A 27,710-nucleotide genomic window follows, 5' to 3' on the forward strand; every position below is an offset into this window, starting at 1 on the left:
CAAACCAGAACAAGTGTCTAATTGGAGCATTTTATTTAAATTTAGAAATGCAATTGAACTAAATCAAACATTAAATTGTATGCATTCAACTTTTATGTCATATTAAATTGTGGGGTGTAGCCGCTTACACTTCCATTAAAAATTGCAATCTTAAAGCAGTATATCTGAGATAACATGACTAGACTGTATAATCAATTACAGGTATGCCACTTAGGCCAGTCAATTAAATTCTTATTGATACATGCAGTCTAATTACACTACCTGCACTGGGAGGTCAATACAAATCTGCAACAGATCTTATAACAAAAAGTAAAAGATCTTGATGTTCTATGAACTACAAAGTCTTTTTTTTAACAACTAATACCCCATGATTTTCCATGCGGCTGACAAGTGGTCATTGCAGTTAAATATTAAAGTGTTTTAACTGGACCAAGAGTTTACACAAATTACGCCAGCACTTTTTGATTGGTAGCTGGAATTTATACACATCACCTGTACATTAAATTGTGTAATTACCATTATAAGTTCATGCAATTTTATAATAATCTCAGATTATTTCCGTTTTTTGCGCAAAAAAATATTGATTTGTAACAAAATATAATGAAGCACAAAATGCAGACAAAGAAATTCAGATCCAAATTTTAAAACATTATCTGTTTTTAAAATATAGGGTTGGTCGGGGACTTGGTCCGCTAACTACAAACAATTAATTTTTTGTTTAAGTATTAGTCGTTACAAATAAATGCAGGAGGATATGTTAACAACTATTAAAAATGCCCTCCTTCGTTAGTATTTGTAATCAGAAATTAAAATATCTACCTTGACAGCAAGACACATTCCACGTCTCCAATTTTACCACATAGCAACACATCAGATGGCTGTAAAGACAACCAGTCACAGAAATCATCACAAGCTGACCTATTCTACTGCTTTGATAGTGTAATGAACATTTTCTGTCAGTGACCTCAAATGACAGGCCTTGGATAATAACATCACATTATGACCTTACTGACATGTGTGTAGTTTCAATTAAATATCTGTTCTAGATTCTGAAATGTTTATTTGCACACAAACCTGAATCTGCACTAATTCATGAGCTTATGGACCTTCATAATCTTTGCCGAGGCAATCGTTTCACTGATGAGCCAAATAATGAAGCTATTGTTCCTAAGCCGTCTTGACAACTAAACCTTGAGATCTTGAGTGGAAATTATTTTTCTACATTAAGTAACAGTGACCTTGAAATTTATCATAACCACCCAATGTGAAGTTTCTGCATGGATATAAAGCATCAATGATTAAATTTACACCTGGCATAATTTGTCAGTGAGAATAATTTCTTCAAACTAAAGCTATGTCTAGGGTATTGATACATACACATTTGATGACAACATCTAAGTTTCAAAAGTTTTAACCTGCCTAAATAGCTATGAAAAGTGTTGAATTGGTTCTTTATTTTCACAAATTTCAAACAAGTAATACAGAACTTGGCCTTAAAGGTAATTTCAATATGGGGAATACATGGTGTAAGTAATAATGAAATCCCTCAATCAAACCCTGAGAAACAAGCCTTTATGCAAAGATATCAATTCATACGACACACAAACACTAACTTGGTACATGAACATTGTGTTGATTATATTGTCACACACACAAAAAGAGCATTTTTTATCCTTTTAAATCCATGTTACCAGGCAACATTAGCGTTGAAATTTTGGCTATTGCTACAAGGAACATTTTTTTTGTTTTTACTTTATTTTTCAAAATATTGCATTAAATATTAGTTGATTTTGAGTGTTTATGGGCTTTTAACCAACTTCAGGCGAATATGCCTACGCTGGAGCAAGTAAAACATTGGCATTTTCTTCGCAAAGTCTAGCCTAAAAGGACCCTTTATTCGAAGTTATGGACTTTAGAAAGTGACCACAATAGATCATCATAACTATAGTCGAGTACTTTTACAAAGAGGGAATCAACAAGATATCATCACAACTTAACAGAAAATCTGTTTTCTGTGATAACGCAATATATCAATACTTGAAAGGGAGACAATATCTTACAAGTTTTTTCCCTACCGTTACAATTATTACTATTACTTTTATTTCCATTAAACTAATCAAAACTTGTCACTCACTTTTCCAAAGGGAGTTTCCACCTGCTTCTCTGTTCTTTCCTTGAGGATATCAGGGTTGCTTAGACCTGATCCCCCAATGATTCCCACCTGTAACAACAATAGATGAACTTAACACTTTACCATTAAGATACGTATTTTGACGCAATTTTAGTGGCTTCGAAAGTTAAATTAAATTAAAGACCTTTCTAACTAGATTCAAGTTTTAAAGGCTTCATTTCCAACCCTTAGATACTGATGAGCAGCAAATAGCATAAAACCTGAACAGAATGCCAGTTACTCGCAGGCTGTTCTGGTTTTATGCTGTTTGCACACAGCCATTTTCACTTTGTTTCTGAGTGGGAAAAGGTTTAGTCAATCCCTTGTGATCTTACAAATGCTGTTTTACTCTACTGAACTAACTTCAAACAAATCAAACTTGCACTTTTTTCCATTAAAAAACTGTGAACATGACTTTTATCCTCATGAACATAACACAATATTATGCATTCCAAATACAAGTGTACTACTCTGTGTTAGTCTTTTTTATGCTTCAACAAAACACATAACTCCATTCATTTAAACATGAAACAGATACAAACACATACCTTTATAGCTGCCATTTATGAATATGTGCTTTTTGATATGGCCTGAAAATATATAATTAATTATATCTTACTATATATCATGTAGTTTTTTCTTTATTATTTGATTTCAATGCACTGAAGAGTTGCTACCAAGATAAATAAAATGAGTGTACACATGTTATTAAATACATGTATGTACAAGGCAACTAAAATGAAATGCTTAATATAGAACACTACTAGATCTTGACCTTCTTACATGTATCATTACTATCTTCATACCGGCAGTATCAAGATAAAGAAACTTCACTCAGGCACTGTATGTGCCACATAGTACTATCTACATAAGTACAGTTAAATAAAAGTCATTAATGCAATAAATTATATTATAACATGACCTACGCTCCAGGAGTGAAATAACGTTATGCTCAATTATGTTTATTACACGGGTGTTATTACACTAGTTATATAACTGTGAAATGACGTCATTTTTGTGACGAAATTACGTCATTATTCCAGCGAATTTCTTCAGTTTTTAAACTCTTTCACAATCTGAATAAACGGTGAAAAGAGCATAAAATAAAAAGAAAATGTGTTGGTCATGTTATAAATAGAATCTTAGATTCGTGGTCATTTTGTATTGAATTTATGAAACTCGTCATCTAAATAAAGATAAAAACTCGGCAAGCCTCGTTTTTATCTTCATTTAGATGACTCGTTTAATATATTCAATACAAAACCACCACTCATGCAAGATCCTATATCTCAAAAGCTAACAAAAGTATTAAATTGATAACATTGATTTATTTCCACTCAACACACTGTTGTTGTTTTAATAGATCACAGATTGGCCTGTAATAAGGATCAAGTAAGCCTTTTAGACAAAATCTGTAAAAGTATTATTGACCTAATAATTAAAACCGTCACAGCTTACAATAAACCTTAATACACCTAAAAGACTGAACTATTGGTTGTTCTAGTATTTGTTATTTGTTTTAATTTTGATAACATTAATCAGTAGTAAACACTGTGTTATCATTGTCTGCATGATCAAGATTAAGATACAATGGCGTACGTCTTATAAAAAATTGAGAACTCACCAGTATGTTTAAAATGTTTATTGTTTAACTAGCAAAACTAATGACTTGTTATGATTGCCAAATGCCCAAAATAAAGACATCCGTTTAACTCAAAGAACATTATAAACAAAACAAAATATGTAACTGACTGCATCTAATTAATCCATTTATTAACAATGAAAACAGATGCTGCATGGAAGTCATGAAACTTGCAAAGAAAGTTCATGCTTCGACCATGAGCTCAACAATAGGGACCCAAACACATCAAAGGTTGATGTGGTGTAATGGATATGGTGTCTGCCTAGCGACTGGGAGGTCACAGGTTCTATCCCCACTGTGGGAGCGTTTTTTAGATCTCCCCCAAAGACACAAAGTACTGGTTTTAGGGCCAGGAAACGGACTCGAGAGCATTTATATAATCCTTAGGATTTGGCTGCAATCAATCTTAAATAAATATGTTTAAACTAAACACATCAAACGTAAAAAAATATGTTTAATGCATGAAATTCAAAATGATATTGAAGAGGATATTTTTTATTGAAGATTTTTTCAAGAAGTAAGAAATCAAAGATATTTATTGAAGGTGTGCCAATAAAGTTAAGGTATGTGTGTGTGTGTGGGGGGGGGGGGGGCGGGGGTAGTAACCTAACGTGCATATACAAAAATATGTACTGAATTATTTTCTTTTTCATTTGATGTGTTTTAATCAGCAGTTGCTGTCCTCAGTTTATCTTGCCACCTTAGAACAAGTTTCATGATCATTTGCATTGTACATCCCCTCTGTTGAAAATTCCTGTATATTCAGCCACATAGGAGTTAAATTAACTTAATTTACTGACATATTAGGCCAGCATTTTTATTTTATTTGTTTTACGGGAAATTTTTCAAAAAAATAGAGTTGGGGGGGGGGGGGTAAATAAAAATAAAATCATGAAAAGTGAGCAGTCTACCAAAAAAATAAAAATAAAACTGTCTAAACTGATTATTTATTTTATTTTTGAAAATTTAAAATTAAGCCAATTTAACCTTGTGTATATTTGAATTAACCTTTAAGTGTTTTATATTTCTTATTACACTGTTGTAGAAGCTTTTTTATAATAATAGAAAACATATTTTTATATATATTTATATGTAAAAGCACCTTTCGCATGTATTATACTACATTGCTTCAATAGAGACCATTAACCACGCCAGGTGTGTAGTGTATTATAGTGATCGTTAAACTTTTGTTGAGTGTTAATCATATGTATGTTTATAACAAATATAGCATGCATTTGACTTAAATAAAAAATTATTGAAAACTTTTTAAATTGTTTAATAGCTTTAAATAACAACCAACTTTGTAACTTTCATCCATGGAAGGAATATTCACACTAAAAAATACTATTTAATATACAACAGACTTGCTTTATATCATGATAATTTGTATCAATCATGAGAAAAAATGAGCCACATAACAGGAAATTGGACCTTAGGGCGATTGAGACCATTTTGGCTCCAGAAGAGCAGTCTGATCAGGATCCAAACTGTTCAACATAATTGTTATTCAGTCAGTACTTTTAAAGATGTTAAGCGAACACTTTGGATCCTGATCAGACTGCGCTTGAATTGATCTTGATCCAAACTTTGTGTAGTGAAAGTTCTAGTACATAAAATGTGAATATTTTATTTAAGAAACCGTGAGTTATAGACTTATAAAAATATGTGCTGCATTTCATTTTATATTCAAAGAGAGTTATAGTGTTTATATATGTAAAGTGAACACAAGAGGCATGACTACAATATTTGGTGTGTAACATCGTTATGAGGTTCTCTTTGAAGTTTGTTCAAATCATGCAGAAAATTTGCCCTCCCTAGGAGTTACTGTTTTGCTTATAAATAGAAATAATATAATCATTGTCTGAAACCGCAAGGCCCTTTGGTTTGTTGCGTTGCATGCCAACCATATAGTGGTTCTTTGCTAAGTTTCCTCAAAGCATGTCTCCGTGGTCAAAACTGTTTGCGCTTCAGGGATCAACTGATTTATATAGATTAATGTCTTTGATAATCCCTAACAACAAAGACACCGCAAGGGTCAGGGGTTCAATATTTGGTGTGTAACATGTTAGTGTTTTCTTCTTCTAGGTGTGATCAAATCATACAATCGGAGTTAAAAATAACCCGTCCTTGTTTCGCATGCGTAATATTTACTTATATAATAAAGAGTTAAACAATATTATTCTCTCAAAACGCATGGGTTAGGTGATAATTATTTTGTATGTGACATTGTATGGTGGTAATCTTCGTAGGTTTTGTATCATGTCCATTGGCTTCACATTAGCCCCAACAAAATATTGAGGTAAAAGACACAATAAACCTAGAAACCTAGATTTATTTCATTGAACATTTTCTTAAGTGAAAGCCGTATAAAGAATTAAATAGCACATGTAGCAAGGATTTAAATTGTTCTAGTAGAATTACTCTGCTGACTGTATATAACTTACTCGCAAGATTAATTATATATAGAACGCAACTATTGAACTATTTAATTGTATATTTTAAAATAGCATTTTATTTTAATTTTTTTTGTAAAAGACTCAAAGTATTGTCAAAATAAAATGGTGTAAACTTTTGCACATATTATTTTGTTCCTCTCTTATTCACAGTTTAAGTTCAAATGAAAATTTCTATGGAATGTGTTGTCTGTATTACTTTAAGGAGAAACAGCAATAACATGTTTTGGATAAATAATAAACAGAGAGAGCTATATAAATGTGAAGATAATAATAACCCTTGGAACAAATACATAGAGCCGACTGAGCACCAGGGCCCTTGCTACACTTTGGGGGGATTGGGGCCGGGGCCCTTAGAGGGGGGAATTTCACGTCGTTTTCGGCGAAAAGGGGAATTATACAAGATCTTTTCACCAATCATTCAACACTTAATATTGCTCTATTTTAATGTTATTTACATAAATATACATTTAATCAAAGGTTTATAGCAAGATACCAGCTGGCAACATAGGTATAAAAGTATAAAAAAAAATATTTTTTTGTTTTGGAGGGGGCAATTTTAGTTGAAATAGGGGAAAAAAGTATACTATTTTAAGGTGGGAATGGGGCCGAATTTCGACCCCAAAAACGGCCAAACGAGGGCCCTGAGCACATTTACCAACAGAGCCTGAGGTGTGATAAATTTATTTGCATTCCTTGCAGCACAAATCTTGCAGTATGAAAACATTATTTACAGTTTAAAGAACATCATATTTCGGCTAAATAATAACTCATTTTTGAAAACTAATGTCAAGAAAAATACATAAAACTTTCTTGTGACTTTGACGGACATACGAACATCGGGACCCAATGTTATTTTCTTCAGAAGCCGTGTTGCATACTTTTTTTCTAAATAAAGAATAAATATGGGTGGGTGGGGAATGGGATTATTGATGCAAGTACCTGTAGTTCAGTGGTTCGTGTTATATGCAGACGCGCATAACAGTTTGAATTCAGAAAACAGCTTTTTTTGTGCAGACTGTGTATCATGTGATGAACAGTGGGAGGTGTATATTTTGCGGCAGTATTAGAATTTGTAATGCAGATTTTTAGTGCAGATTATGATGCAACCCTATTCCTCTGCGTCAATAATTTGTCGTAGAATTGTGGTTTATAATAGCGTTAGAAAAAAAAGATTGAGTTATGAATACAGATTTATAGTGCAGATTGTGTAACTTCTATTTGCATGTAAGCGTTAGATGTAGACGTGCACAACAGATTGAGTTCTGAATTCAGATTTATCATGCATTGTGTAACTTCTATTTACATGCTTCTTCGCAAGTTTTATACGCGTGGTATAGCGTTGGGGAACAAATGAGCACCTATAAATCTGTATGCAGATAACTTTTACATCGTGCTTATACGATTTAATTCTGGATTATACGAGATTGTTGCCTATTGATCTTTGTACATTGAAATGCGCATTTACGGTCTTAAGGCCCACTCCCAATATGATGCCGGTGGAGCCCCGGTGCGTGATCCGGGATCTACCGGGATGAACCGGGGCTCTACCGGGATGAACTGGGGAAGACATGGATGAACCGGGGACAACTGGGGCTCCACGCTCCACCAGGTAAGTATTAAAATGTTTAATACCTGTGGGATGAACCGGTAGTTACCGTGAAGGACCCGCATCGACCGGCGGGGCACTGGGAACAACCGGGACGGCACCGGGAACAACCCGGACGGCACCGTTGCTGCACCGGGGCCCATACAGACCCCGGCAGAGCTACAGCAACGCCCTGGTTGTCGCCGGTGGTGCCCAGGTGGAGCCCTGGTGAATGCCGGCAGAGTCCCGGTAGAGCCAGGTTCATTGGTAAACCGGCGCTCTACCGGGACGCCACCAGCAATCACCGGGGCTCCGCCTGGTCATTACCGGCGACGACCGCGATTAAACCGGGGCGTTGCCGTAGCTCTGCCGGGGTCTGTTGCCAGGATAGCCCCGGTGAGTCTCGGCTGAGTTACGGTAGACCGGGGCTTTGCCGAAACGCTGCCGGCTTTTACCGGGGCTCCACCTGGGCATTACCGGCGACGACCTGGGCTCTGCCGGGGCTTCACCGGGATAAACCGTAGCTTGTTCGGGGTTGACCGGGACTCTGCCACATTCAGGTTTAATAATGATGAGTATCTGTTGATCTGCACCCAGTTAACATTCACATGCGCATATGTACGGTCTTACTTGCATTACAGAGCTAAAGGAACCCTATCAATGTGCATCGAGTCGATATATTAAGGTGGCTTATTCGCTAGTAATTGTATTAAATAACTCATGACATTATATTTATCTGCGTCCATCCACTTTTCGCATGGCTTGAGACGTATTAAAAAGCGTTGTGGAACTTATGAACGTTAATTAATCTGCGTATAGACAACGATTACATCGTGCGTATACCATCAAACTAAGGTTGTTCACGGACCGTTTTACGTCACAACTGAATACATTTTACACTTACTCTTGCATGTTTAATTTCCATTACATGGATCGCATTTTTAATTAAAATAAAAATACTTTAGTCGCAATTAAAGCAGTATAAGAACGCACATGGATAAGGATTGCATTACTTATTTAATGCCATAAATCAAGATGTTCGTGTCGACTGAGCGCAAATGTATATGAAAAATCCCAAATAATCCCTGATTGTAACCGTATACACGCCCTGTGAGTGCTGTCGTAACGCATGCAGATTAATAGGACTTATTAGTTTTCCGTCGAATTTAAAATCCATATAAAAACCTGTGAAATACACTGTGAAGGTTGTTGGCATGCATAAGGATTAATAGGGTATTACAAGTTCCCCGTTGAAATTAGATCCATATAAGAATCTGATAGGATGCGTTGAAACGTATGCAAGATTTATAGGGTTTCATTGGTTGTCCGTCGCAAGTAAACTTTATAATAATCTTAGAAATGCCATGTAAATGTTGTCGAAATGCCAGCAGATTTATAGGGCTTTATTATTTTTCTTTCACAAATTAATCACATATAAAAACCTGAGATATACCTTGTAAAGTTTATCGGACGCATGCAGATTGGTCGGGCTTCGGTAGTTATCCGTCGCATGAAACCAAAATCGGAACCTGCTCAGACTTTGGACCTGGACGCAGATGATTAGGGACTCACTACGTTTTAAATGCAATTAAGAGATTATAGCACACGGGATAAAACACTTATAAATCTTCAATGCTGTCGGAACACATGCAGATTGATAGGGCTTCAATAGTTTTCCGTCGAAATCAACCACATATAATTCAAAGAATCTTCTTAGATTGTTTAGACGTAAATAAGGTGTTCATATTGCATTTAATGGAATAAAGCCTGTATAAGCATTAGTTTAATAATATCTTTTAATATAGCATAGAGACCGTATAAGAATACGGGAATGTCAACTGGGTGCAGATTATGGGGCTTCATTTGTTATCAATTGCAATTTAAAAACATATTGAAACATGTATATAAATATAGTTTATTAAATAAACATCATACCATAAGCAGACAAATAATGTTTATTAAATGTTAATTTAAATAAATTCATACAATTAATAGTTGTAGTCGGCATCTATATAGATCTGTTCCGGAGAATACACCTGCATACAAACTGAAAATACTCAATTTCCGATGACGCATAAACACTGGGATATACACTCAATGACAGTCTGCTCTATACGATCTGTTATGCACGTCTGCACATAACATCAACCTAGTTGGTTCTCATGTTCATTATAAAGAAACATAAAGTAGTACTTCTTGGACATTTTCGGGATGTTGATTTTTATCTATAAAAATATTACAGGATATGCATTTTAATGGGAGCTAGTCAACTCGTACCTAAGTCAACTCGTACCTTCGGTCAACTCGTACCCGATTTGGTCAACTCGTACCCGATTTTTGGTCAAATCGTACCCCCACTAGTCAACTCGTACCCGAATTGGTCAACACGTACCTTCCTAAAAATTATTTATATATATCAAAGACGTGGAATATGTTCTTGTATATGATTTTGATATGAATATAGATAAAGGTTATAAAAAAATGTTGTTTTTTTCAAAAGTAGACAAGTTCATTATTTTTCACACGTGTATAATTATAAAGGACAAGCACACTCGAGTTACCATTTCTTGATATATTGATTATAAAAAAACAATACTGAAATTAATACTGATATATATTACAAAGAAACTGATTCTAAACAATATCTTAATTTTACCTCGTGTCATAATAAACACACAAAGATAAATATTCCTTTCACTTTAGCGAAACGGATCTGCACCATAGTTTCGAATGATAAACTTAAACTAAAACGTTTAAATGAACTTAAGCATTCCCTTATTCAAAGAAAATATCCACAATCTATTATAAATACAGGTATTAAAAAAGCACTTTCCATCCCTTAACATGAATTACTTTCAAAATCAACACAAAAAGACAAGAGTAATATAATTCCATTTATTTCAACACAAAATCCAAAAAATAAAGAACTGTTTGGCGTATTAAAAAACAACATTGACATTTTACAAACAGACCCGGTTATGAATAAAATAATTTCAAATCAGAAGATAATAAAATGTAAGCGACAGCCACCTAATTTAAAACGTCTGTTAACCAAATCTTACTTTTCATCTCAAGAACCAAGAGTATCCAAATGTAATGACCCTAGATGCGCCCTGTGTGGTTATATTATTGAAGGGAATTCTTTTGATTTTAATGGCAAAATGTTCAAAATAAAAACTAATATGTCATGTGATATACAAAATGTGATTTATGTATTAGTATGCAATGGATGCAAACAATATTATATAGGCCAAACTGGCGATAAACTTAGAAATAGGCGATCTGTCCATGAACAACAAATGCGAGACCCCTCAACAAGACAGATGCCTTTAAGTAAACATTTAGATGAATGTTCACATAATGAACCAAAATTTAAAATATTTCCATTTTATAAGCTATTTTCGAACAATATTTCAGCTAGGTTAGCAAAAGAACAACATTTTATACATGTATTTAAACCCAAATTAAATTTCATTTAATATTTATTGACGTTATGACGTCATAATTGATATGACGTTATCTCCATGACATTTTGACGTTGTAATATATTGTATTATGCCCTGATGAGCTATGCGAAACGCGTTGGCTAAATCAATATATATTTAAAATCCCAGACACGTGTTTTTACTTTTATTATATATATATATATATATATATATATATATATATATATACTTAGGTAATTACTTTAATTAGTCATATCGTACCCTGGTAAAAAAAACATACAAGTTATGTTAGTCTATGCCAAAATATAATTTTATTTGGTCAACTAGTACCTGCAATAAACATAAAAAAACATCTAATGCATGCAAACACCCATCGCAATTTGTTTCCATAAAGAACAAATATTAAAAAGGTACGAGTTGACCAATCTGAAAAATGACTAAAGTACGAGTTGACCAAATCGGGTACGAGTTGACTAGGGTACGAGTTGACTAAGGTACGAGTTGACTGGAAACCATTTTAATAAATACGCATATTTATTAAATCTACCCAAAACTTTTTAACAAACAGAAAGTTATCGATGGTGACACCTGCATCATCAGCCAAAACTCATTATTATTTTGAATTTCGTATCACATAATATGGGCATGATGTCAACAATGGTGTTCTGAAGATTATCTTTTCTAATTGAAATTGTTTCTGCTCCGTTTTTAATTAATTTGATTTTAAAATATGCTGCATTTGCCTCGTTGATGTTAATGTCCGCCATTTCGGAAATTCAATACGAAAATCATTTGTTAAATACCTATCGATTGGCTAATAGCGTGTGGTATTGGCTGCAATAGCAATGAAAATCGCTGACGCTTTACCAATCTCTTGCACGACGGTTACGGGAAACACTCTTTTCCATGTTCCTGATTCCATTGGCTGTTTCGATAGGCTGTTTCGGCTATGGAAAATAGCTGTATGGCCATAGACGAGAAAGACCGGTTATGGAAGAGAAAGACCGGTTATAGAACATTTAGTTTTAGAAAGACGTCGGAGGACTAAAAGATAAAAAGTAAATAGTAACATAAATTTCATTCTTAAATACGAATGAAATTATATGTACTGGTACTAGTCTTCTATCTGCAATGGTCAAATATGGATGTGTATGGTGTACTACACGTATGGTTTATAAGTTTAATCTACATCGATAATAAATATATAATCAGGCAACTTGATAGTGCGCGTGCATGTGATGAGCGCTACTGCAAGTCAACTATGGCCACAGTAAATAACTATTAAAATGACAACATTGCTCATTTCTTCAAGTCGACTATGGCCACAGTGAATGACACTAAAAATGAAACAATTTTTCGTTACTGCAAGTCAAATATAGCTACAGTAAATGAAACTTAAAATGTCACCACTGTTCATTAATGAAAGTCGACTATGACCACAGAAAATGACTCTTAAAATGACACAATTGTTCATTACTGCAAGTAGACTATGGCCACAGTTAATCACTCTTAAAATGACACCATCGTTCATTACTGAAAGTCGACTATGGCCACAGCAAATGGCTCTTAAAATGTCCCCATCGTTCATTACTGCAAGTCGACTATGGCCACAGTAAATGACTCTTAAAAAGGCACCATTTTTCAGTACTGCAAGTCGACTATGGCCACAGTAAATGACTCTTTAAATGACACCTACGTCCAATACTACAAGTCGACTATGGCCACAGTAAATGAATCTTAAAATTACACCATTGTTCATTACTGTAAGTTGACTATGGCCACAGTAAATGACTCTTAAAATGTCACCACTGTTCATTACTGCAAGTCGACTATGGCCACAGTAAATGATTCTTAAAATGACACCATCGTTCATTACTGCTAGTCAACTATGGCCGCAGTAAAAGACTCTTAAAAGACCATCGTTCATTACTAAAAGTCGACTATGGCCACAGTAAATGACTCTTAAAATGACACCATCGTTCATTACTGCAATTCGACTATGGCCACAGTAAATGACTCTTAAAATAACACCATCGTTCATTACTAAAAGTCGACTATGGCCACAGTAAATGACTCTTAAAATGACACCATCGATCATTACTGCAAGTCGACTATGGCCACAGTAAATGACTCTTAAAATGACACCATCGTTCATTACTGCAAGTCGACTATGGCCACAGTAAAACCATCGTTCATTACTGAAAGTCGACTATGGCCACAGTAAATGACTCTTAAAAGGGCACCACTGTTCATTACTGCAAGTCGACTATGGCCACAGTAAATGACTCTAAAAACGACACCATCGTACATAACTGCAAGTCGACTATGGCCAAAGTAAATGACTCTTAAAATGTCACCATTGTTCATTACTGCAAGTCGACTATGGCCACAGTAAATGATTCTTAAAATGACACCATCGTTCATTACTGCTAGTCGACTATGGCCACAGTTAATGACTCTTAAAATGACACCACCGTTCATTACTGGAAGTCGACTATGGCCACAGTAAATGACTCTTAAAATGTCACCACTGTTCATTACTGCAGTTCGACTATGGCCACAGTAAATGACTCTTAAAATAACACCATCGTTCATTACTAAAAGTCGACTATGGCCACAGTAAATGACTCTTAAAATGTCACCACTGTTCATTACTGCAAGTAGACTATGGCCACAGTAAATGACTCTTAAAATGTCACCACTGTTCATTACTGCAAGTCGACTATGGCCACAGTAAATGACTCTTAAAATGACACCATCGTTCATTACTGCTAGTCGACTATGGCCACAGTAAATGCCTTTTAAAATGACACCATCGTTCATTACTAAAAGTCGACTATGGCCACAGTAAATGAATCTTAAAATGACACCATCGTTCATTACTGAAAGTCGACTATGGCCACAGTAAATTACTCTTAAAATTACACCATCGTTCATTACTGCAATTCGACTATGGCCACAGTTAATGACTCTTAAAATGACACCACCGTTCATAACTGGAAGTCGACTGAGGCCACAGTAAATGACTCTTAAAATGTCACCACTGTTCATTACTTCAATTCGACTATGGCCACAGTAAATGACTCTTAAAATAACACCATCGTTCATTTCTAAAAGTCGACTATGGCCACAGTAAATGACTCTTAAAATGTCACCACTGTTCATTACTGCAAGTCGGCTATGGCCACAGTAAATGATTCTTAAAATGACACCATCGTTCATAACTGCTAGTCGACTATGGCCACAGTAAAAGACTCTTAAAATGACACCATCGTTCATTACTAAAAGTCGACTATGGCCACAGTAAATGACTCTTAAAATAACACCATCGTTCATTACTGCAATTCGACTATGGCCACAGTAAATGACTCTTAAAATGACACCATCGTACATTACTGCAAGTCGACTATGGCCACAGTAAATGACTCTTAAAATGTCACCACTGTTCATTACTGCAAGTCGACTATGGCCACAGTAAATGATTCTTAAAATGACACCATCGTTCATTACTGCTAGTCAACTATGGCCTCAGTAAAAGACTCTTAAAATGACACCATCGTTCATTTCTAAAAGTCGACTATGGCCACAGTAAATGACTCTTAAAATGACACCATCGTTCATTACTGCAGTCCAGTTATGGCCACAGTAAATGACTCTTAAAATAACATCATCGTTCATTACTAAAAGTCGACTATGGCCTCAGTAAATGACTCTTAAAATGACACCATCGTACATAACTGCAAGTCGACTATGGCCACAGTAAATGACTCTTAAAATGACACCATCGTTCATTACTGCAAGTCGACTATGGCCACAGTAAAACCATCGTTCATTACTGAAAGTCGACTATGGCCACAGTAAATGACTCTTAAAAGGGCACCACTGTTCATTACTGCAAGTCGACTATGGCCACAGTAAATGACTCTAATAACGACATCATCGTACATTACTGCAAGTCGACTATGGCCACAGTAAATGACTCTTAAAATGTCACCACTGTTCATTACTGCAAGTCGACTATGGCCACAGTAAATGATTCTTAAAATGACACCATCGTTCATTACTGCTAGTCGACTATGGCCATAGTTAATGACTCTTAAAATGACACCACCGTTCATTACTGGAAGTCGACTATGGCCACAGTAAATGACTCTTAAAATGTCACCACTGTTCATTACTGCAGTTCGACTATGGCCACAGTAAATGACTCTTAAAATGACACCATCGTTCATTACTGCAAGTCGCCTATGGCCACAGTAAATGACTCTTAAAATGTCATCACTGTTCATTACTGCAAGTCGACTATGGCCACAGTAAATGACTCTTAAAATGTCACCACTGTTCATTACTGCAAGTCGACTATGGCCACAGTAAATGACTCTTAAAATGACACCATCGTTCATTACTGCTAGTCGACTATGGCCACAGTAAATGCCTTTTAAAATGACACCATCGTTCATTACTAAAAGTCGACTATGGCCACAGTAAATGACTCTTAAAATGACACCATCGGTCATTACTGAAAGTCGACTATGGCCACAGTAAATTACTCTTAAAATTACACCATCGTTCATTACTGCAATTCGACTATGGCCACAGTTAATGACTCTTACAATGACACCACCGTTCATTACTGGAAGTCGACTATGGCCACAGTAAAAGACTCTTAAAATGTCACCACTGTTCATTACTGCAATTCGACTATGGCCACAGTAAATGACTCTTAAAATAACACCATCGTTCATTAATAAAAGTCGACTATGGCCACAGTAAATGACTCTTAAAATGTCACCACTGTTCATTACTAAAAGTCGACTATGGCCAAGGTAAATGACTCTTAAAATGTCACCACTGTTCATTACTGCAAGTCGACTATGGCCACAGTAAATGATTCTTAAAATGACACCATCGTTCATAACTGCTAGTCGACTATGGACACAGTAAAAGACTCTTTAAATGACACCATCGTTCATTACTAAAAGTCGACTATGGCCACAGTAAAAGACTCTTAAAATGACACCATCGTTCATTACTGCAATTCGACTATGGCCACAGTAAATGACTCTTAAAATGACACCATTGTACATTACTGCAAGTCGACTATGGCCACAGTAAATGATTCTTAAAATGACACCATCGTTCATTACTGCTAGTCAACTATGGCCGCAGTAAATGACTCTTAAAATGACACCATCGTTCATTACTAAAAGTCGACTTTGGCCACAGTAAATGACTCTTAAAATGACACCATCGTTCATTACTGCAATTTGACTATGGCCACAGTAAATGACTCTTAAAATAACACCATCGTTCATTACTAAAAGTCGACTATGGCAACAGTAAATGACTCTTAAAATGACACCATCGTACATTACTGCAAGTCGACTATGGCCACAGTAAATGACTCTTAAAATGACACCATCGTTCATTACTGCAAGTCGACTATGGCCACAGTAAAACCATCGTTCATTACTGAAAGTCAACTATGGCCACAGTAAATGACTCTTAAAAGGGCACAACTGTTCATTACTGCAAGTCAACTACGGCCACAGTAAATGACTCTAAAAACGACACCATCGTACATTACTGCAAGTCGACTATGGCCACAGTAAATGATTCTTAAAATGACACCATCGTTCATTACTGCAAGTCGACTATGGCCACAGTAAATGATTCTTTAAATGACACCATCGTTCATTACTGCTAGTCCACTATGGCCACAGTTAATGACTCTTAAAATGACACCACCGTTCATTACTGGAAGTCGACTATGGCCACAGTAAATGACTCTTTAAATGTCACCACTGTTCATTACTGCAGTTCGACTATGGTCACAGTTAATGACTCTTAAAATGACACCATCGTTCATTACTGCAAGTCGACTATGGCCACAGTAAAACCATCGTTCATTACTGAAAGTAGACTATGGCCACAGTAAATGACTCTTAAAGTGAGCAATGGTTTCATAGGATTTCTACATGTTCTAGTGGTTACAATATTGTAAAAGAAAGTCATATATATTTTACTCTTCATTGGATCACATAAGTTCATAGGAATTTGGTCGCAGTTCTATCGCCATTTCATTCCGATCTTTTTTATATATATTTCAGTGACGTTTTGTGGTTGCTTAACCATTGCAAATTTATTACAAACATAGACGCGGCACCAAAAAGTTCCTTCGGATATGGATTTTGCGTTTTCGCGTTAGAGGTATTAATTCATACATTACTCTCCGTTGCATGCCTATTGATTATCATATTCAAATATTAATGCACAATTTCATTAACGTATTGTCATACTCTTGAAACAGTGTACATGCTATAATCATTTGGTTCTTTTTATCAGTTTTTTCCTCATGTAATTCAGGCACTGACTGTCGTGGAGAAAAACATCCAAGATACCTTTTCAGAAAACCGGTAAGTTGTAATTGTCATAAATAAGGTAGCTTTTCTGCAATTAAATTCAATGCACTGATATACTAAGCTTATTCAAAATGTGCGTTAATGCTTACAAAAACTGACTTTAACAGCAGAAAAGCTTTGTAAACGGCGTAGTATTCGAACTCGGTCTTGCCACCGAAACCTATGTGTGACGGTGTTGTGGAATTGGTCTTGATGCGTCTGTTACTTGCCCAAAGTCAAGAGCTACTTCGAATTCTATGAGCTCCGAACGAAATAGATAAACTCTATATGAGAAATTCGTAAAGACCAAAGTATCGCAATGATCCGGTTGCATTACGAACAGGCACTTAGTACAGTACAATGCCTAGCAATGGCAACTGTATATTGCATAAGCGCTTGGCATTCAACATACCAATTATATTGAAAGCTATCTGTGTTCCCTTATTTATATAACCACTTTATATTTAGGATAAGAGCCGAAATATTTTGAATCAATCAACGATAAAAGTCGAGGTTCGATTGTAAAGAAAAAATATGTGTTATTCGCTTATTCACAATTTCTCCTGACAAACGGTACCATACACAATGTAAAACTTTCCCTTTCTTTGATTTCATACAAATTTCACAAAACATGGGAAATTGATTGCTTACTTAAACTGTCAATAATGACGACATTTACAGGAACCACCCTTTGGTAAAGCTCGTAGCTAACGAAAAGCTGAAATCAGCTTTCAAGAAGAACAAAAGGTATTTCGTATTATATTTTTTATTGAGTATTGATTTTTTTCATGAACTATTCCAGTCAGCCATAACATAATCATTGGGCCGTTTACAATGGATTTAGAAAGTGAAAAATAAACATAATCTTGCATATGACCGATTTCGTAAAGGTTAAAAATTAGTATGTGGAAAGATATACATCTAAGGTCGTGCTCGATCGACACTGTCATCAACATTTGTTAAAAACTAAACTTAAACTTATAAAATTAAAACCAATACCATTTCTTATTAAGTTACAGACTAGTTTCATCATATACAGAATCCGTCCTCGTCAAGGAAGCGTGTTCAGTGATCATGCACGAGGTATAGAGTATGGTCTTTGATTATTTTTTGTAACAAGTATTATCTTACAATAATATATACGTTTTCAAAACATGATTTTATTTATAAGAGTGCGTAACATTTTGTTCATTTTGTGCACAACCACATTTTATTCACGAAAGTTTAAACTTGCGCTGTGTTTGTGTAAATTTAATTCGTTAAATGTAAATATTTTAAATGTTAATGGGAAGAACAAAGTCTTAAAATGTACAATATCTCCATATAACATGCCTGTTAGACTGTCAATAGACATAGAATCCCGTTTTATTTTTTACGCGGTTTTTAAAGGCGAGTCCGAGCAATATAAATAGTAAAGGCAAACATTTAAAGTTATATAATTAATTGAAAAAGTATATCGGTTTCGAATGTCATACAAAAATTATTTTTTCTTTGGTGTCAAAGTAAACTACATATTCGTACAGAAAATATTTCACAGTACATGTATGTAAAATTAGTTAAATATTCTCATAATCGTTTGTTTCAAATCATAAAACTGCAGGCGACTGGATGTAGTTATAAAGAGGCCACAGAGGCTCTGCAACGAACGGTGGCCAAAAGTATTTTCACAGCATATAGCCTGGCAACAACTCACCGTATGTATTGTCCATATCATTAATACTACAATGATCAGTTTTGTAAAAACATATAGCAGTCATATTAAGGTTTTTCTTTTCGTATAAATGTCATAGAAATTTCATTCGGATTTACGTTTTACAAAATGATTAAAGAGATATCTGTAACGTGTTTTAGCATAACCAAGCCATTAATACAATTACTAGTCACAGGCAATTTATGATTAGTAAAAGTTTATCGTATCATCGAAATAAAACAATTACTTATAAGTGTCTTCGTAGCCTTTGACACTTTAAAAGTTGACTTGTTATGTAACTTGATGTGTTTTTAGTTCATTTTCACAAATATTTTGGGTTTTTTAATGCAGGCTCGAGCATAAAAGAATATTGATCAAGCGCCCTAGCAGATAGACGTAAGTAAAACACGGAACATAAATTTTACAGATGAAATTGTAGGTGCTCATGAAATTTCATGTAAGAAATTTTCTGGATAGTAGATGTATATTCATGTTAAAAAGCAAGTTTTCTTGTAGCTTATGTCACAACTTTCATGGTACTCAAAAACTGTGTGAGAATCCTAGTCAATATGTCGTACCAGATTGGATTTTGTTGCAATCTATTTCAAAGGTAAAGCCTGGTGAACACAAAGACGCTAACATCCTGCAGAAAAGTTCAACATGGCTGACAACACCGTACGGTCGGAAGATGTGTAAGGACAAAAGTGGGATCGTTGCATTACAGACACCGGTTTACTGTTAACTGTTGAGTTATCGATCCGGACAGAACTTAAGTGTGCACCACTGCAGTATGATGACATTTAAGTTTTATAGACTTTCATGCAATAGTTACTGTCACACAGCTCCGGACATTGAAAGTGGAAGGACGGAGAACCACACAGAAACAATATCGGCGAATGATGATGTATATTTGTTTTAAGTTTCGTGAAATAGGTACTGTGAAATAGCTCCGGACGTACAACCTTCCTGAATTTCAATCTATTAAGGGGCAATAAATTAATAATCGTGCACCGCAGTATGATTGAACACATTCATATTAAGTTTAATGAAATTTAATAAATAATTATTGATAAACACCTCCGGACATCGCCAAAATAATATTCCTTCACTGTCTTAGAGGGGTAAAAAGCCATCATAATGGAGGTGTCATTTTGTCTACTTACAAGAGTTGGCGCATTCGGATTAAATGCGTATTCTACATGCAATAATAAATGCATGCAAAAATAAATATCTTTCTTGCAACAAGCGTAAATCTACTGCAAATCTTAGCAAAACATTTGCAAACGTATGTGCGTGTGTATAGTGACGCAATCATACGTTTTTCCATAGGTAATTTGTTTCTTAATGACAATATGTTTATATTTGATTAATAAAATACCTGGATATTATATGAATATGTCAGTTTCTGTTCCGAATCGCCCCCGTGCTTCTTTCTAGCAGCACCATGTACCTTTTGGGATCCTAGATCTTACCCTGTATTATACATACGTACGTGGTCCTTTATTCATGGTAGGTGATGAATTGCCAAAACAGAACGGCACAAAACGAAACAAAATACAAAAAGAGTACAATAAAGCCGGTGTCACCGCTTTGGAACGGTCAATGTTAACTACTGGGCAGGTTAAACAGGTTAATGAGCGCTCAAACTCATACGTGAATCAGGAATATTCATTATACATACAAGTGTAAAATATAGTACAATTACATTGTATTATATTTATGGCTATATGGTTGATAAGAGCGCCTATGTCTTTTGACTAAATCTCGTTCATATTTCAGTATTTATGGCTATATGGCGAATAAGAGCGACTATGTATTTTGAATAAATGCTTATAATGGGATAAGAGCGCGTTTGTCTTTTCTTAAATCTCGTTCTAATTTCCGTATTTATTGCCTATATGGATGATAAAAGAGACTATTTGTTTTAACAAAATGTCGTTCATATTTCCGTATTAATGCTTATCAAGGGAAAAGAGCGCCTATGTATATTGACTAAATCTCGTTCATATTTCCGTATTAATGGCTATATGGCGGATAAGAGCGCCTATGTGGTTTGCCTAAAACTCGTTCACAATTTTGTATTAATGCTTACAATGGCATAAGAGCGCCTTTGTCTTTATACAAAATCTCATTCACATTTTCGTATTAATGCTTAAACATAGATAATTGGGGTTATTTACTGTGGCCATAGTCGACTTTCAGTAATGAACGATGGTGTCATTTTAAGAGCCATTTACTGTGGCCATAGTCGACTTGCAGTAATGAACGATGGTTGTAATTTTAAGATTCATTTACTGTGGCCATAATCGACTTCCAGTAATGAACGATGGTGTCATTTTAAGAGTCATTTACTGCGGCCATAGTCAACTTTTAGTAATGAACGGTGGTGTCATTTTAAGATTCATTTACTGTGACCATAGTCGAATAGCAGTAATGAACGATGGGTGTCATTTGAAGAGTCATTTACTGTGGCATTAGTCGACTTGCAGTAAGGAACGATGGTCTTATTTTGAGAGTAATTTACTGTGGCCATAGTCGAATTTCAGTAATGAACGATGGTGTTATTTTAAGAGTCATTTACTGTGGCCATAGTCGACTGGAAGTAATGAACGATGGTGTCATTTTAAGAGTCATTTACTGTGGCCATAGTCGACTTTTAGTTATGAACGATGGTGTCATTTTAAAAGTCTTTTACTGTGGCCATAGTCGACTTGCAGTAATGAACGATGGTCTTATTTTAAGAGTCATTTACTGTGGCCATAGTCGACTTTTAGTATTGAACGATGGTGTCATTTTAAGAGTCATTTACTGTGGCCATAGTCGACCTTTAGTAATGAACGGTGGTTTCATTTTAAGAGTTATTTACTGTGGCCATAGTCGACTTGCAGTAATGAACAATGGTCTTATTTTAAGAGTCATTTACTGTGGTCATAGTCGACTTGCAGTAATGAACGATGGTCTTATTTTAAGAGTCATATACTGTGGCCATAGTCGACTTTTAGTATTGAACGATGGTGTCATTTTAAGAGTCATTAACTATGGCCATAGTCGACCTTTAGTAATGAACGATGGTGTTATTTTAAGAGTCATTTACTGCGGTCATAGTCGACTTGCAGTAATGAACGATGGTGTCATTTTAAGAGTCATTTACTGTTGCCATAGTCGACTTTCAGTAAAAAATGATGGTGTGATTTTAAGAGTCATTTACTGTGGCCATAGTCGACTTTCAGTAATGAACGATGGTGTCATTTTAAGAGTCATTTACTGTGGCCATAGTCGACTTTTAGTATGGAAAAAGGGTGTCATTTTAAGAGTCATTTACTGTGGCCATAGTCGACATTTAGTATTGAACGATGGTGTCATTTTAAGAGTCATTTACTGTGGCCATAGTCGACCTTTAGTAATGAACGATGGTGTTATTTTAAAAGTCATTTACTGTGGTCATAGTCGACTTGCAGTAATGAACGATGTTGTCATTTTAAGAGTCATTTACTGTGGCCATAGTCGACATTTAGTAATGAACGATGGTGTTATTTTAAGAGTCATTTACTGCGGCCATAGTCGACTTGCAGTAATGAACGATGGTCTTATTTTAAGAGTCATATACTGTGGCCATAGTCGACTTGCAGTAATGAACGATGGTGTCATTTAAGTGTCATTTACTGTGGCCATAGTCGACTTTCAGTAATGAACTATGGTGTCATTTTAATAGTCATTTACTGTGGTCATAGTTGATTTTGAGTAATGAACGATGGTGTTATTTTAAGAGTCATTTACTGTGGCCATAGTTGACCTCCAGTAATGAACGATGGTGTCATTTTAAGAGTCATTAACTGTTGCCATAGTCGACTTGCAGAAATGAACGATGGTTCCATTTTAAGATTCATTTACTGTGGCCATATGCGACTTCCAGTAATGAACATTCGTGTTTTTTTAAGAGTCATTTACTGTGACCATAGTCGACTTGCAGTAATGAACGATGGTTTTATTTTAAGAGTCATTTACTGTGGCCATAGTCGACTTGCAGTAATGAACAGTGGTGCCATTTTAAGAGTCATTTACTGTGGCAATAGTCGACTTCCAGTTATGAACGGTGGTTTCATTTTAAGAGTCATTTACTGTCGCCATAGTCGACTTGCAGTTATGAACGATGGTGTCATTTTAAGAGTCATTTACTGTGGCAATAGTCGACTTGCAGTAATGAACAGTAGTGACATTTTAAGAGTCATTTACTGTGGCCATAGTCGACTGCCAGTTATGAACGGTGGTGTCATTTTAAGATTCATTTACTGTGACCATAGTCGAATTGAAGTAATGAACGATGGGTGTCATTTGAAGAGTCATTTACTGTGGCCATAGTCGATTTGCAGTAATGAACGATGGTCTCATTTTAAGAGTCATTTACTGTGGCCATAGCCGACTTTCAGTAATGAACGATGGTGTTATTTTAAGAGTCATTTACTGTGGCCATAGTCGACTTTTAGTACTGAACGATGGTGTCATTTTAAGAGTCATTTACTGTGGCCATAGTCGACCTTTAGTAATGAACGATGGTGTCATTTTAAGAGTCATTTACTGTGGCCATAGTCGACTTGCAGTAATGAACGATGGTGTTATTTTAAGAGTCATTTACTGTGGCCATAGTCGACTTGCAGTAATGGACAATGGTGTCATTTTAAGAGTCATTTACTGGGGCCATAGTCGACTTGCAGTAATGAACGATGGTCTTATTTTAAGAGTCATATACTGTGACCATAGTCGACTTCCAGTAATGAACAATGGTGTCATTTTAAGTGTCATATACTGTGGCCATAGTCAACTGTCAGTTATGAACGATGGTGTCATTTTAAGAGTCATTTACTGTGGCCATAGTCGACTTGCAGTAATGAACGATGGTGTCATTTTAAGAGTCATTTACTGTGGCCATAGTCGACTTGCAGTAATGAGCAGTAGTGACATTTTAAGAGTCATTTACTGTGGCCATAGTCGACTGCCAGTAATGAACGGTGGTGTCATTTTAAGAGTCATTTACTGTGGCCATAGTCGAATTGAAGTAATGAACGATGGTGTCATTTTAAGAGTCATTTACTGTTGCCATAGTTGACTTGCAGTGATGAACGATGGTTTCATTTTAAGAGTCATTTACTGTGGCCATAGTCGACTTGCAGTAATGAGCAGTGGTGACATTTTAATAATCATTTACTGTGGCCATAGTCGACTGCAAGTAATGAACGGTGGTGTCATTTTATGAGTCATTTACTGTGGCCATAGTCGAATTGAAGTAATGAACGATGGTGTCATTTTAAGAGTCATTTACTTTGGCCATAGTCGACTTGCAGTAATGAACGATGGTCTTATTTTAAGAGTCATTTACTGTGACCATAGTCGACTTTCAGTAATGAACGATGGTGTTATTATAAGAGTCATTTACCGTGGCCATAGTCGACTTTTAGTAATGAACGATGGTGTCATTTTAAGAGTCATTTACTGTGGCCATAGTCAACCTTTAGAAATAAACGATGGTGTCATTTTAAGAGTCATTTACTGTGGCCATAGTCGACTTGCAGTAATGAACGATGGTGTCATTTAAAGAGTCATTTACTGTGGCCATAGTCGACCTTTAGTAATGAACGGTGGTTTCATTTTAAGAGTTATTTACTGTGGCCATAGTCCACTTGCAGTAATGAATGATGGTCTTATTTTAAGAGTCATATACTGTGGCCATAGTCGACTTGCAGTAATGAACGATGGTGTCATTTTAAGTGTCATTTACTGTGGCTATAGTCGACTTTCAGTAATGAACGATGGTGTCATTTTAAAAGTCATTTACTGTGGCCATAGTCGACATTTAGTAATGAAGGATGGTGTCATTTTAAGAGTCATTTACTGTGGCCATAGTCGACTTTCAGTAATGAACGATGGCGTCATTTTAAGAGTCATTTACTGTGGCCATAGTCGACTTGTAATAATAAACGATGGGTGTCATTTTAAGAGTCATTTACTGTGGCCATAGTCGACTTTTAGTAATGAACTATGGTGTCATTTTAATAGTCATTTACTGTGGTCATAGTCGATTTTGAGTAATGAACGATGGTGTTATTTTAAGAGTCATTTACTGTGGCCATAGTTGACCTCCAGTAATGAACGATGGTGTCATTTTAAGAGTCATTAACTGTTGCCATAGTCGACTTGCAGAAATGAACGATGGTTCCATTTTAAGATTCATTTACTGTGGCAATATGCGACTTCCAGTAATGAACGATGGTGTTTTTTTAAGAGTCATTTACTGTGACCATAGTCGACTTGCAGTAATGAACGATGGTTTTATTTTAAGAGTCATTTACTGTGGCCATAGTCGACTTGCAGTAATGAACAGTGGTGTCATTATAAGAGTCATTTACTGTGGCAATAGTCGACTTCCAGTTATGAACGGTGGTTTCATTTTAAGAGTCATTTACTGTCGCCATAGTCGACTTGCAGTTATGAACGATGGTGTCATTTTAAGAGTCATTTACTGTGGCAATAGTCGACTTGCAGTAATGAACAGTAGTGACATTTTAAGAGTCATTTACTGTGGCCATAGTCGACTGCCAGTTATGAACGGTGGTGTCATTTTAAGATTCATTTACTGTGACCATAGTCGAATTGAAGTAATGAACGATGGGTGTCATTTGAAGAGTCATTTACTGTGGCCATAGTCGATTTGCAGTAATGAACGATGGTCACATTTTAAGAGTCATTTACTGTGGCCATAGTCGACTTTCAGTAATGAACGATGGTGTTATTTTAAGAGTCATTTACTGTGGCCATAGTCGACTTTTAGTACTGAACGATAATGTCATTTTAAGAGTCATTTACTGTGGCCATAGTCGACCTTTAGTAATGAACGATGGTGTCATTTTAAGAGTCATTTACTGTGGCCATAGTCGACTTGCAGTAATGAACGATGGTGTTATTTTAAGAATCATTTACTGTGGCCATATTCGTCTTGCAGTAATGAACGATGGTGTCATTTTAAGAGTCATTTACTGGGGCCATAGTCGACTTGCAGTAATGAACGATGGTCTTATTTTAAGAGTCATATACTGTGACCATAGTCGACTTCCAGTAATGAACAATGGTGTCATTTTAAGTGTCATATACTGTGGCCATAGTCAACTGTCAGTAATGAACGATGGTGTCATTTTAAGAGTCATTTACTGTGGCCATAGTCGACTTGCAGTAATGAACGATGGTATCATTTTAAGAGTCATTTACTGTGGCCATAGTCGACTTGCAGTAATGAGCAGTAGTGACATTTTAAGAGTCATTTACTGTGGCCACAGTCGACTGCCAGTAATGAACGGTGGTGTCATTTTAAGAGTCATTTACTGTGGCCATAGTCGAATTGAAGTAATGAACGATGGTGTCATTTTAAGAGTCATTTACTGTTGCCATAGTCGACTTGCAGTAATGAACGATGGTTTCATTTTAAGAGTCATTTACTGTGGCCATAGTCGACTTGCAGTAATGAGCAGTGGTGACATTTTAATAATCATTTACTGTGGCCATAGTCGACTGCAAGTAATGAACGGTGGTGTCATTTTATGAGTCATTTACTGTGGCCATAGTCGAATTGAAGTAATGAACGATGGTGTCATTTTAAGAGTCATTTACTTTGGCCATAGTCGACTTGCAGTAATGAACGATGGTCTTATTTTAAGAGTCATTTACTGTGACCATAGTCGACTTTCAGTAATGAACGATGGTGTTATTATAAGAGTCATTTACCGTGGCCATAGTCGACTTTTAGTAATGAACGATGGTGTCATTCTAAGAGTCATTAACTGTGGCCATAGTCAACCTTTAGAAATAAACGATGGTGTCATTTTAAGAGTCATTTACTGTGGCCATAGTCGACTTTCAGTAATGAACGATGGTGTCATTTTAAGAGTCATTTACTGTGGCCATAGTCGACTTGTAGTAATGAACGATGTGTGTCATTTTAAGAGTCATTTACTGTGGCCATAGTCGATTTGTAGTAATTAACGATGGGTGTCATTTTAAGAGTCATTTACTGTGGCCATAGTCGACTTGCAGTAATGAACGATGGTGTCATTTTAAGAGTCATTTACTGTGGCCATAGTCGACTTTGAGTAATGAACGATGGTGTTATTTTAAGAGTCATTTACTGTGGCCATATTCGACTTGCAGTAATGAACGATGGTCTCATTTTAAGAGCCATTTACTGTGGCCATAGTCGACTTTCAGAAATGAAAGATGGTGCGATTTTCAGTGTTATTTACTGTGGCCATATTCGACTTTTAGTAAAGACTATAGA

The 27,710-nt window shown here is 35.7% G+C and overlaps 1 protein-coding gene and 1 long non-coding RNA gene across 8 annotated transcripts in view; one reads left to right on the plus strand and one right to left on the minus strand.

The window, feature by feature from the left end:
• LOC127843829 (S-methyl-5'-thioadenosine phosphorylase-like) overlaps positions 1–12,228 on the minus strand; it is a 34,227-nt gene extending 21,999 nt beyond the window's left edge. For 2 of the 6 annotated variants that reach the window (XM_052373693.1, XM_052373692.1), the window contains exons 1-3: positions 2,719–2,895; positions 2,135–2,221; positions 820–878 (exon numbers count right to left, since the gene is read on the minus strand). In XM_052373693.1, coding sequence (XP_052229653.1) covers positions 820–878; positions 2,135–2,221; positions 2,719–2,733 — 161 coding nt within the window. In that variant the 5' untranslated portion in view covers positions 2,734–2,895. Of the gene's footprint in view, positions 1–819; positions 879–2,134; positions 2,222–2,718; positions 2,896–7,207; positions 7,328–7,900; positions 8,097–12,102 lie in introns of those variants that run through there. The other 4 variants (XM_052373696.1, XM_052373697.1, XM_052373695.1 and 1 more) reach the window with 4 other exon arrangements.
• A 4,927-nt stretch (positions 12,229–17,155) lies between these two features.
• On the plus strand, positions 17,156–20,387 carry LOC127843840 (uncharacterized). 2 transcript variants are annotated; one of them, XR_008032369.1, is made up of 7 exons: positions 17,156–17,509; positions 17,666–17,715; positions 18,382–18,447; positions 18,714–18,783; positions 19,301–19,394; positions 19,742–19,786; positions 20,001–20,387. It is a non-coding gene; the product is annotated as an uncharacterized LOC127843840 (long non-coding RNA). The 2 variants fall into 2 exon arrangements; XR_008032368.1 differs by having other exon boundaries at positions 17,157–17,509; positions 18,720–18,783.
• Positions 20,388–27,710: the final 7,323 nt, after the last annotated feature.

The sequence above is a fragment of the Dreissena polymorpha genome, chromosome 9 (genome assembly GCF_020536995.1).
Source record: "Dreissena polymorpha isolate Duluth1 chromosome 9, UMN_Dpol_1.0, whole genome shotgun sequence".
In the NCBI taxonomy this organism is placed as follows: Eukaryota; Metazoa; Mollusca; class Bivalvia; order Myida; family Dreissenidae; genus Dreissena; species Dreissena polymorpha.